The 12250-nt window shown below is 50.8% G+C and overlaps 1 protein-coding gene and 1 non-coding gene across 2 annotated transcripts in view; one reads left to right on the forward strand and one right to left on the reverse strand.

Annotated features, from left to right (window-relative positions):
* The window catches only part of Eif2ak3 (eukaryotic translation initiation factor 2 alpha kinase 3), a 61607-nt gene that overhangs the window by 41614 nt on the left and 7743 nt on the right, over positions 1 to 12250 (forward strand). Inside the window, exons 10-14 of the mRNA XM_077105152.1 lie at positions 108 to 220; positions 2743 to 2865; positions 4749 to 4898; positions 5843 to 6623; positions 11479 to 11646. Of these exons, the coding sequence (XP_076961267.1) occupies positions 108 to 220; positions 2743 to 2865; positions 4749 to 4898; positions 5843 to 6623; positions 11479 to 11646 (1335 nt within the window). The remainder of the gene's footprint in view (positions 1 to 107; positions 221 to 2742; positions 2866 to 4748; positions 4899 to 5842; positions 6624 to 11478; positions 11647 to 12250) is intronic.
* Positions 444 to 516, reverse strand: Trnas-cga (transfer RNA serine (anticodon CGA)). The gene has a single exon. It is a non-coding gene; the product is annotated as a tRNA-Ser (tRNA).

Raw genomic sequence — 12250 nt, forward strand, 5'->3', positions numbered from 1 at the left:
TTGTAGCGAGTTCAGATTTGTATTGACAGTGATTTTGTTTATAATCTGAGATCATAGCCGACTGAGTTCAGGTTTTACTGATAGTGATTCTGTTTTTACCTCATCAGCAAAGGAAAGAATCTGAAACTCAGTGTCAAACTGAAAACAAATATGATTCCACAAGTGACGGGGCCAGTGCCAGTAGCCAGAGTGACACAAAGAGCTCGGGCTACATTTCACGGTAAGAGTCTGAGGGCATGGGCTGCGATGCAGCTTCTGATGGTGACCGCTTGACCCAGAAGACTGACCTCCAAGGTCGTGTGCGGCTGTGTGAGGGGTGACTGTGCAGGTGGGGAGACGCTGGAGCCCCAGGTCATCCGGCTCGCACCCCAGGGAGGAATGTGAGCATGAAGCAGTGTGGATCTCAGCCGGCACCTTATTCTCTTTTCTTTTTTTTTTTTTTTTGGTGGTACTGGGGATTGAACCCAGGGCCTTGTGCATTCGAGGCAAACACTCTACCAACTAAGCTATATCCCCAACCCCGGCACCTTATTCTCGTTTGGTCCACCGTGACCTGGGTCTGCCTGGGTGGTGCCCCATGGTGATTATCAGACGTGTTGGAACATGACGGAGTTCTCCAGATGCTCCTTGAACTCAGCCGCTTATTTCCTCTTTCACTCAGTGGTAGAAAGGGGGTGGGGGGGACACTAATGGAACAGGTGCTTGTAAAAGCAGAAGAGAGGTGGCTAGCTAAGGGGCAGGGTGAGACCACCAAATTCCATGCACACAGCTGACCCAGTGACACACAGTTGGCAAGAGCCACTCCTGTGCCCTTGCTAGTGCAGATGCCAGTGCCGGTCGGTGGCTATCAGTGCCTGCACGGTGAGAGGCAGAACGGGACCCCTCACGTTGCACACTGAAGCTGGCAGGGCTGTGTGCTGGACAGTGTGGACAGACTGGGCTGCAGAGCCCTTGCCAGGGTGACAAGCTGCTCTGGAGAAGGGCAGAGTCCATGGGGACATCTGCCGTGTCCAGAAGGGGAAGATGTGAGCTTGGGCTGGGGCTGGCTGTGGTGGGTGAGAGGGCATCACCACGGGGATCGCGTCTGGATAGACTCAGAGAGTGCAGGGCTTTAGAGCTGGGGTGGGGAAAGCTCCGCGTCAGCAGTGCACACGGAAATGGAATCTGCCTCCACCACTGTGAGGGGCACGGTGATGGCTCAATAGGGTGGCCATGAAAGTGATGAACCTGAGGTTTCCTGGTGCTGCCAGGTCCTGGGCTCTGTTGAGAGAGCAAGCTCTGGGCTCAGGCCTCAGATCCCAGCCTCTCATTCATCAGCTGGGACCTTAGGCAGGACAATGCTTCTACTTGCAAGGTCTGTGACCGTCTGAGGGGGGCAGTCTAGAAGGGTGGTTCAGTGGCCCCAGGAGCAGGACAGGAGCTCGTCGGTCTTGGCGTCCAGGGAGCGGAGTGTACCAAGTACCTCGACTGGCTATTTTTAGGAATGCAGATTATCACTCCTTGTTCTCTGGAAGGTAATTGGGCCCAGGGAGGGTTGGGATCTGCAGTGTCTCCTCCTCAACTTGCCATATCCAGCTGAGGCGGCTGCTAAATTAGCATGGAGCACAGTTGTAAAGCTGTGGAATATGACGCTCCCCAGGTGCTCGCCAGGTCAGGGACCGTGGAGCATCGGAGGCCACGCTGCCCCATGATGGTAGCACTCTCCACAGATGTGACCATTTACTGTGCACACAGCATTCACAGTTATTAGACCCTAACTTCTGGAAAGAAACAGGAGTGCTTTCCTGCACTTATGAGCCATGGCGGGAGGACAAGCATTGAGATAACTATGTGTATGGAGGTTGGGTCGGGCTAGTTCAGGGCTCCATGTTCACAGAGCCGTGGGGACACGGGCAGGTCCTGGAGAGCCATCCAGCGGAGGGAACTGAAGAGGAGAGGACAAACGGGGCTTTGCCATGTGTGGAGGCAGCCACCAGGCACTGATGGTAGGCAGTGAGTGACAGCAGGAGACCAGGCTGCAGGGAAGAGGGCTGGGGAATACCCTGGGCTGGGCACATTGCCTGCCATGGCTTTGGTTCCTGAAAAGATTTCTGGCCAAAAAAGTACTTGAAGCTGGGCATGGGGTGCAGCCTGTAATCCCAGCAGCTCAGAAAGCCAAGGCAAGAGACCGTGAGTTCCAAGCCAGCCCAGGAACTTAACAAGGCCCTAAGCAACTCAGTGAGGCCCTGAGGGCTGGGGATGTGGCTCGGTGGTGAGCACCCCTGGGTTCACTGCCCAGTACCCAAAAACAAAAACTACCGGAATTAGGATGACTGTATTTTTTTCCTTACAATTTACGTGTAATGAAACAAGATTAAAATGAATTTAAATTGAGCATAAAATGAAGGACATAGAAGGTTACAGAACTAAGAATATGATGTTTTGGTAGATGACAGAAAGTATGAGGTAGGACTCATCAGAAATGTGTTCTTCATAGGAATGAATGATTAACAATGGCTTCCCTATTAAACACAGCTTTTTTATTTTTCACTAGAACATATATAAGGTTTTGTTTGCTTCATTTACATGAAGAGAAAAGCTCAGATGCAATTAATAGAATTCCGACTGGGCTCTTTAGAACGAGTTATGCATATTGGCTGGGCTCACGCACTCTACATGTCATCAGGTTGGACTGAGGCTGACCTTACTACAGACTTCTAAGCAACTCCCGACTTCTTAAAACTCAACCTTTTGTTTCTTCAGCTATCTGACGGATTTTGAGCCGGTGCAGTGCCTGGGCCGTGGGGGCTTTGGAGTTGTCTTTGAAGCTAGGAACAAAGTGGATGACTGCGACTACGCCATCAAGAGGATCCGGCTCCCCAACAGGTAGTGGACACCCGAGTCCTGCAGAATGTCCCTCCTGTGCTCCAGGCCTCTGGAGAGAACAGTCGTCCTGGCTGCCCACATCTCGGCCAGTGCTGCCGGGCAGCCAGCTGCAGGCCATACCTGTGCCGCGAGCTTTGCATCTGCTTGGGAAGCACGCTCCCGGACTTCCCCACGAGGATAGGTGGTGACCATAGACTTGGATACCTGCTCGGAAAGTGTGCTCCCGGACTTCCCCACGAGGACAGGTGGTGGCAGTAGACTTGAACAGACTGTAGCATGTGTTTTCTATTTTTTAAAAATATTTTTAGTTGTCAATGAACCTTTATTTATTTTTATGTGGTGCTGAGGATTGAACCCAGTGCCTTACACATGGTAGGCGAGCGCTGCCACTGAGCCCCAGCCCCAGCCCCAGACTGCAGCATTTAAAACACCTCTGACTATTATAGTAAATAAGGGGCGGGGGTGTAGCTCAGTGGTAGAACACTCACCTAGCATGTGCAGGACCCTGGGGTCGATCCCCAGCGCCACCAAAAAACAGAACAATACTAATCAGGGAAATAATTAAAAACTATTGGTATTATATTCTCTCCCCCATAATGGCCACCACTAGCGTTCAGTCTTGCCTTTGGCTTCTCCCAGTCTCTGTTTAGTACCAACACACAGTTTTCTGTTTCTTCCTCCGTCAAATCTTCAGCACTCCCAGGTTATTAAGAGCATTGTATTTAAATGCTAAAATATGTTTAAGGTATGGCTTGGTCATAGTACAGTGTTTTAGTACATAGTGCCATGTTTTGTTTAAACACTTCTTATTGTTAAAGAATTTATAATTTCAAAAAATGCTTTGCAATATTTGTCTTATGTCTAAATTTGGCCACATCTTTTTTATTTTTAACTTTTTTCCCTAGAAAATATATAAGGTTTTGTTTGCTTCATTTACACAAACAGAAGAACTAAGAATGCAATGAGTAGAATTCAAACTGTGCTCTTTATTAGAACAAGTGCTGTGAGTTTGCTGAGTCTGTAAATTTTTACGTCTCCTAAGGCTCTAGTGCTTCCTGGCTCTGAATGTGTGTGCTTCAGACTTCCCGTGACACCTCCCTGTCCACCTCTGTGGCAGCTCTTGTTGGTTCTGGATTGCTGTGCAACACTCTGCTGGTAGTGACAGGTGTACACCTGCCAGTGACATAGGAATTTGATGGCTTGGGTACTGTGGGACTGGTTCTCTTCTTTTGCTAAATAACTTCTGAGTAGTTTAAATGTACGTGTGTGCCAGGCACCATGTAGGAGCTTCACAAAAGCCTGTGACTTTGGGTGCATGCGTGTGTGTGTGTGTGTGTGTGTGTGTGTGTACACTCTCAGTTACGCTGTAAACAAGATTATCTTCCTAAACAGCCTCTCATGAAGGACAGGCAGGCAAGCCTGGGGAAGTGGTCCATTTCTGATTCCTTTGTTTGACACACCAGCATATTTCCGTGGGTATCTGCATTCTTCGAGGTGTGGCATCTATTTACATTTCCATATCTTTCTGTATAAACATTCACTGAACTAGGCAAGTTCTCACCCATCCCCACTCCTCCCTCCTGGGAGCAAACATTTAAGCGTCTGCAGTGACACATTTTCAGCCAGTCAGAAGGGCTTGACTGGAGTGAGGTGGCAGTTGTGTTGGTGGTGCCGATTCCCAGGAGGGAGAGAAATGCTAAACAGAGGTGAGTGGTTTTTAATGCAGGATTTACTACACAGCTTTAAACGCACCCTGGGCTGACCCTGTCTGTCCCTCATGTTGGACTCCAGGAGGCTTCTGCTTTATTGTTTTGTTTCCATATTGGAATTGAATATTTCAGCAGATGCGGATGACGCTCAGTGCTGTCTTCTCTCTGTTTTAGGGAACTGGCTAGAGAGAAGGTGATGCGAGAAGTGAAGGCCTTGGCCAAGCTGGAGCACCCTGGCATCGTCAGGTACTTCAACGCCTGGCTGGAGGCCCCCCCGGAGGAGTGGCAGGAGAAGATGGACGCCATCTGGCTCAAAGACGAGAGGTACGGCAGCCCCGAACTGAGGACTTGGGTTGTCCTATAGGCCAGGTTTTGCTTATTTATTTAAGTTCAGGGGTTGGTTTGTCTGTTTTTTAAGAGAAAAGCAGTAGTTCTGTGCTGTGTCTGGAAAGTTCTCTGGCCCCTGTTGAATGAGATCTCTCTTGTTAGCTTTTGGGTTTGTACTTCCCTTTGCATTGTGATCAGGGATTCATGGCGCTCTTCTCTGAGGCACTAGCTGCTTCTGTTTCTCTCCATTCTTTTATTGAAAGCTTTTAAAATTAGTTTTTCTCTGAGCACTTAACGATTTACAACTCCCTTTTAAATAGTTTAAAACTATTTGTAGGGGGGAAAAAAAAAGCCCACATAAACACAGTGGCCTGAAGACACTTCCCATGGCAGCTATGGTGTGCAAGGAGGAGGGCCCTCAACAACTGCACAGAGATGCCGGGCGAGGTAGCTCACACCTGCAATCCCAGCAACTAGGGAGGCAGAGACAGGAGGATCGAAAGTTTGAGGCCAACCTGGGAACCTAGTAAGACCTTTTCTCAAAAAATAAAAAGGCCTGGGGATACAGCTAAGTGGTTAAGTACCACTGGTTCCATCTTCAAACCCTGGTACCAAAAAAAAAAAAAAAAAAAAAAAAAACACATGTAGGTGGCCTCCACACACCTGGTGACACTCCTGCACTCCTACCAGGCCCCTGTTACAGTGACAGAGATTCGGAGTAGCCAGCCCAGTGAAGGGCCCGGTGCTGAGAGTGGTGGGGGGCTTGGGCAGGGGCCTCAGACGCTCCAGAGTCCTGTCCTTGGATTCCTTCCAGTCTCACAGAAGGCCAGGGCTGCTCTGCTTCCGTGCTGTGGCTGTGGCTTTCCTCTGGGCCAAGCCCTCTGCATAGGGCAGCCCAGTATCTTTGCCGTGTGCCCACCTCCGCCTTTCTACCCCTGCAGCACGGACTGGCCACTCAGCTCGCCTAGCCTGCTGGACGCACCCTCCGTGAAGATCCGCAGAATGGACCCTTTTTCCTCCAAAGAGCACATCGAGATCATCGCCCCTGCGCCCCGGAGAAGCGCATCTTTCTCGGTGGGGATTTCCTGGGGCCAGACAAGCTCCTCTGGGAGCCAGTTTTCCCCACTAGAGTTCTCGGACATGGACCACGGCAACGCCAGTGGATCGGGAGCCGCGGCCTGCAGCCTCCGGGACTGCTGCTCTGCAGACCGTGGGGTGGAGGGTGGCACCGGAGGGGGCAGTGGCAGCAGGCACTCCTTCGAGCTGTGTCCTTCTGCGGTGCCCACCCACACGAGGTCCAGGGAGAGGACCTCCTCCTCCATCGTGTTCGAGGACTCTGGCTGTGACAACGCATCCAGTAGGGAGGAGCCCAGGGCCGAGCGCCTGCATGTCAGCAGCCTCTGTGCGCACCGAGTGGCCGCCTTCAGGTACTCCGGCAGCAGGTCGTCTTCCGAAGCCACGCTGTCCATCTCTCCTCCCAGACCAACCTCACTCAGCTTAGATCTCACCAAGAACACAGCGGAGAAACTGCAGCCCAGCTCCCCGAAGGTGTATCTGTACATTCAGATGCAGCTGTGCCGGAAGGAGACGCTCAAGGATTGGCTGAGCCGCCGCTGCAGCTTGGAGCAGAGAGAGCGGAGCGCATGCCTGCACATCTTCCTGCAGATCGCCGAGGCCGTGGAGTTCCTGCACAGCAAGGGGCTCATGCACAGGGACCTCAAGGTGGGTGTCTGCAGCACAGCACAGCGGCTTCGCTCCGATGCTGGGGTCCTGGGCAGGCCCCGCGGACGTGCCTGTGCTTGGCACGGAGGAGCGGAGGGGTGCTAGGGCAGTGAGCGCGTGGTGGGCAGAGCGCCTCAGGCGCCACCCTGCGCCCTGGACTGCGAAGTGTGGCTGGCTGTAGCGTTTGTCCCCGCAGTTGTGATGGGGAAGAGAGGTCGTGGGCAGCCTCTCCTACACACAGTTGTGTCTACCCCGCATGTGGCTTTGGGCAACTGCCCTGAACATGCCCCTGTAGTCATGGAGCAACCCGTGGAAGGGGGAGGAGTCTGTTCACCAGCGGACTCTGAGGGAGGCGGCAGGGGTCTGCACTTGTGCACCTGTTCCTGGACGTCGGGATGCGGGGGCAGCTGGGTACAGAAGGGCAGGATGCCAGTGGCCAGGCCGAGTGGTAGCGCAGGGCAGCCTGCACACTTGCAGAGTCCTTCCTGAAGCACAGCACTTCCCTGGCGTTTCTAGAAGGATCCAGAAGCTTCACTTAATTTCTGCCACATTCCACGTGCTCGTGGCAGTCAATAATAGAGAGTAGATGTCTGGAATGTGAATGTTTTTCTGATAAGATAGTGTAAATTCTTGATTGATTCAATTTTTAAGTAACAGACTTTAGCTTTAAGCACCAAAGTTGCTGTTCAGACAAGTTATTTCCTTCTGAATGATTTCTCAGACTTTGGGAATAATAGGAATAAGAATTAGAAAGAATCCTCACTTGCAGTACTGTGGAGGGTTGGTGGTGATCTAACTTGCTGCCCCAGATGGTGGCCAGGAATGGCTCTGCCCCAGTCAGGTGTCCAGAGCAGTGCCATGCTGGAGGGAGGGGCAGCATGGGAAGGGAGGCAGCTCACAGAGCATCAGAGCAGGCTAGTGGCCAGCTGGCTCACAGACACACGTGGGGTTGTTTTTTTTTGTTTGTTTGTTTTTTTGGTACTGGGGATTGAACCACCCAGGGCTTTTTTTTTTTTTTTTTTTTTTTTTTTTTTTTTTTTTAGTATTTATTTTTTAGGTGTAGATGGACACAACACAATGTCTTTATTTTTATGTGGTGCTGAGGATTGAACCCGGGTCCTGCCCACGCTAGGCAAGCGCTCTACCACTGAGCCACAATCCCAGCCCCATCCCAGCCCTTTTTAGTATTTTATGTAGAGACAGGGTCTCCCTAAATGTCTGAGGCTGCCCTTGAACTTTCTATCCTCCTGCCTCAGCCTCCCCAGCTGCTAGGATCACAGGTGTGGGCCACCAAGCCCAGCCCACATGCTCCTGAATGCTGCCACACATGCACTGCAAATTGAAAGTCACGTTTTCACTAATCGTGAACATTCTTCTGATTTTATACTGTCAACAAGATGCTGGGGAATAATTGTTTAACGCTACAATGTTGTTTAAAGATTTTTTTTCTGTATGTGTACTAGAAAAAGACACAGGAAGTTAATATCCCCTGCCTCTCCAGCCCTGATCTAGTCTCTCTGTCCCTGGCCTCGCAGCTCCTCAGAGGCGGTGTCCCTGTGCATCCTGTATCTGTGTGCACTGTCACCACACCCACATCGTGTCTGGTTCCACGGTGGCACCAGTGTGTCTGCTTGCAGCCTGCACACAGTGCCTTAGATGTCCTAGAGGCACACGTTTTAGTTTGGATTTTCTATTTTTGCAACAAAAAGCATTTATACTGATCGAACCAGGAGCAGGATTCAGGGAGGGCTTGCAAGATCAGGTGGTGCTGCTGGAACCTGCCTCTCTCCTCCCACTCCTGCCTCTCCCTGCATGCAAGCCCTGGAGAGCTGGTACACCCAGGGCATAGACTCATCCCTGAACCATCTCCTGGCAGGGAGTGGGATTCCAAAGACTGGTTAGGTTCCCTGGGAAACAGAATGCTGTCTTCCCGCTGTCTTTGAAGCATGGTGAGCCTCCACTTCAGGAACTCAGTGACTCCCTTTTTCCTTATTTGAAAGGCTGTGTTAGTTCCCTGCAAGGGAGGAAACAGTAGATTTGGTGCAAGACACCTTGAGTTGGAGGAGCCCCAGGACACTGGCTAGTTTCATGTGAGTTTAGAACTCAGGACAGGCGTCGTGCGGAAGTTTTGGGCACGGCAGCCTGGCTCTGCTTCCCTCCGTGAGGGGGTTGCCTGTTTCCTGCTCTCTGGCACCAACCAAAGGATTCATCAGAGTTGTTAACTGCCACTGAGCCAGGGTGGCCCTAAATGCTGTGATTGCAGGGCATCACGGCCCTGGGGACTGCTACCGCTAGCCAGGTGGCCTGGGGCTGCGTTAACTTCCGGGCCTCCATAGTGGGATGGACCCTCAACTGCGGGGCTCTGTAACAGGGGCTGCGACACTGTACATGGCGCCTGCTGCTTGCTGTTGGTATCCTCATGCCCTGTGGCCAGAGTGAGTGTGGAGTGCAGAGGTTGAGGACTGAGCCTACGGAGCCCTTGGAGTGGCTCCCTCAGGGTTTGAATTGATTTTCTTTAAGTCCAGCTCCCCGTACCCCAGGGCTGTCTGCCACTGAAGCCAGAGAACCTTCTATATTCATAGCAGCCAGTTTTAAAGGGACATATCCTGTGGTGGCACATGCCTATAATCCCAGCGCTCAGGAGGCTGAGGCAGGAGGATCACGTGTTCAAAGTCAGCCTCATCAAAGGCGAGGTGCCAAGCAACTCAGACCCTGTCTCTGAATAAAATACAAAATAGAGCTGGGGGTGTGACTCAGTGGTCCAGTGCCCCTGAGTTCAATCCCCTGCTGCAGTCCGGCTGCAGCAAAATAACCGGGGGTTGATGAACAACTTGTGTAGATTGATACAGCAGGAGTGGGAGCCGTTTATTGTAGGACCGGAACGATATTTATACATTCCACACAGCTTATCTTAATTAGCATAAACTAGATACAGTAGTCAACCAATAAGGAATCTCCACACTTAATGGCTCGCTGGAGTTACTTCACAAACTACTCCCTCTGGCGTTTTGCCAGGCGCCATCCAGACTTGTTTACAGACTTTAACATTTCTCTGGCAAAATGCCAGGCACCATCCTGACTTGTTTACAGACTCTAATATTTCCCCCTTTTGTTTAATTTAAATAACGACCATAGTGGTTTTTACACAAACACCATAAATAACCTGCTACAAACACAAAGGGAGAATACAAAATGCCACAATACCAAGCCAATTGATGGCTACATGCAAGAAGCCCTTGGAAAAATTATACCAGCAATGACACCATTTGTAAAGATACTGAGTTACAATTTGTTGTAAATTATAGTTTGTTGTCTCAGTCTAGATAAAGCAGTGTCTCAATAGATTAACTCACAGTCCAGGTAAATCATAGTCCAGGTAAGTTCTGCAGGCAGCTAGCTTAAATCACAGTCCAGGTAAGTTTTGCAGGCAGCTAGCTTGATCGGAAGTTTCGTCAGGTTCTCAGCCAAAGTCTCGTCCAGTTTTCAGCAACACTGGAAATTCTTCCACCTTTGTCTTCACCGGCATTGGGATGAAGGCAGGAAGCATTGGGATGAAGGCAGGAACTCTGGATGGCTAAAGAAAATCCTGTAGTATTCCAGCAGGCGCTAAGAAAACAACCTTCTGAACAATTTAGTACATTATCTCAAGGTTTTTTACATTTGAAATAAGCCTTAATGGTGTTTATTATTCATTAGCTTTTAGGTGTGGGAGAACCATTGTAGTCACTGGCCTTGGAAATGATCAAACTTTAGGGACACCATGTGCGTCCTCCGCCCAGTTGTAGGGTCCTTGGGCAGCCCCAGATGGAGAACGTCTGGGACTCAAACTGCCACTGGGCATAGGGAGCAAGAGCCTGTGAGACTATGCCTGGATTTGGGCTCTTGCAGTGGTGTCCTGCTCCCGGGCGGGGGGCGGGGAAGAGCCGGTTGTCACTGCTTGGAAAGTCCTTGCTGCACTATGACCAGCTCGCGCATGTGGCAGCCGCCTTGTCGATTCATGCACCCTCCGGTAACAAAAAATATTTAGTAATAGCCTTTTGCTGCAACTTTTTTCTTGGTAATCCTTCTTCTTCTGAATTTTCTTCTTTCTGACTAGAGTTTCCAGGCTTCCATTAACATATGCCCTAACTGCTCTTGGTTCCACTGGGGTGCCTCTTTCCTTTATCAATTTACTTAATACCCCTTCCATATTTTCATCACAAAGACAATACAATACACTGAGACAAAACAAGACACAAACATACTGTATCAGTCTTCTTCATTTTCTCAAAATGGCCATTTTTCTTTTCGCTATCTGCCTAGGGACGAGCAGATTGCTCCTGTCCTATCTATGGATGGGCAGCTTTTTTTTGTCACTTACCTCTGAGCATCCAGGGGCTCCCCGTACAGGCCACCATCTGCTGCAGTCCGGCTGCAGCAAAATAACCTGGGGTGGGGGGCGCGTGATGAACAACTTGTGTAGATTGATAACAGCAGGAGTGGAAGCCGTTTATTGTAGGACCGGAGCGATATTTATACATTCTACACAGCTTATCTTAATTAGCATAAACTAGATACAGTAGTCAACCAATAAGGAATCTCCACACTTAATGGCTCGCTGGAGTTACTTCACAAATTACTCCCTTTGGCATTTTGCTAGGCGCCATCCAGACTTGTTTACAGACTTTAACATTTCTCTGGCAAAATGCCAGGCGCCATCCTGACTTGTTTACAGACTCTAACAATCCCTGATACTCCCCCCAACAAAAAAAGGGGGTGTGTGCTGGAGCCCGCCCAGGTTCTTACACAACTTCTCTGTGCTCCTTCAGCCCCTCCCCGCACTCACTCACGGACTGTGCTCCACTGTGTTTTCCAGCCCTCCAACATATTCTTCACCATGGACGACGTGGTCAAGGTGGGAGACTTTGGGCTAGTGACTGCAATGGATCAGGACGAGGAGGAGCCGGCAGTTCTGACCCCGATGCCATCCTACGCCACACACACAGGACAAGTGGGGACCAAGCTCTACATGAGTCCGGAGCAGGTGAGCCCCGCAGCTCATAGCCTGGCTGCGAGCCCTGTGCCCTCGGACCTCCTCCCCTGCCCTTGCAGTGTGCACCGCTGAAGTCTGACACCCAGGGGGATAGCCGGTGGGTGCTCTGGCAGCCCAGCTCCCCGGGAACTGGGGTGGATCATGATAAGCACCCCAGAAATAGGTGCTCACCCTCTGAACAAGAGCCTGAGAGCAGCAAGACCCCAAAGAGACTGTGACCACCACCCTGCCCACCCTGGTCCCTCTGCGCTCTGTGGAGACGGGGTACTGTGTGAGCTGCCCTCTGGGGATTCATAGTAGCTTCCAGAATTCACCAGGGCAGGTGACAGGCAATGCAGCCCAGGGGGCTGAGTGGTGGTAGCAGGGCCCCGGGAGCTTTGGAGCCACAGAGGGAGCCACAACCAGGCTTCTGTGGGACGGCCACACGGTGTCACCCCTCTGGTCTCAGTGACGGTTCACACAGCAGAGTGATTGATTAAGAGCGGTGCCTCTTTCTCACAAAATTTAGTCTATCAGTGTTTGCCACAGTAGAAATTAAAACTGAGAAATTCATAAACTTTATTCATTCCATCAAAATATTAAGCCCTCACATCCT

This window comes from Callospermophilus lateralis, chromosome 14 (genome assembly GCF_048772815.1).
Source record: "Callospermophilus lateralis isolate mCalLat2 chromosome 14, mCalLat2.hap1, whole genome shotgun sequence".
Lineage (NCBI taxonomy): Eukaryota > Metazoa > Chordata > Mammalia > Rodentia > Sciuridae > Callospermophilus > Callospermophilus lateralis.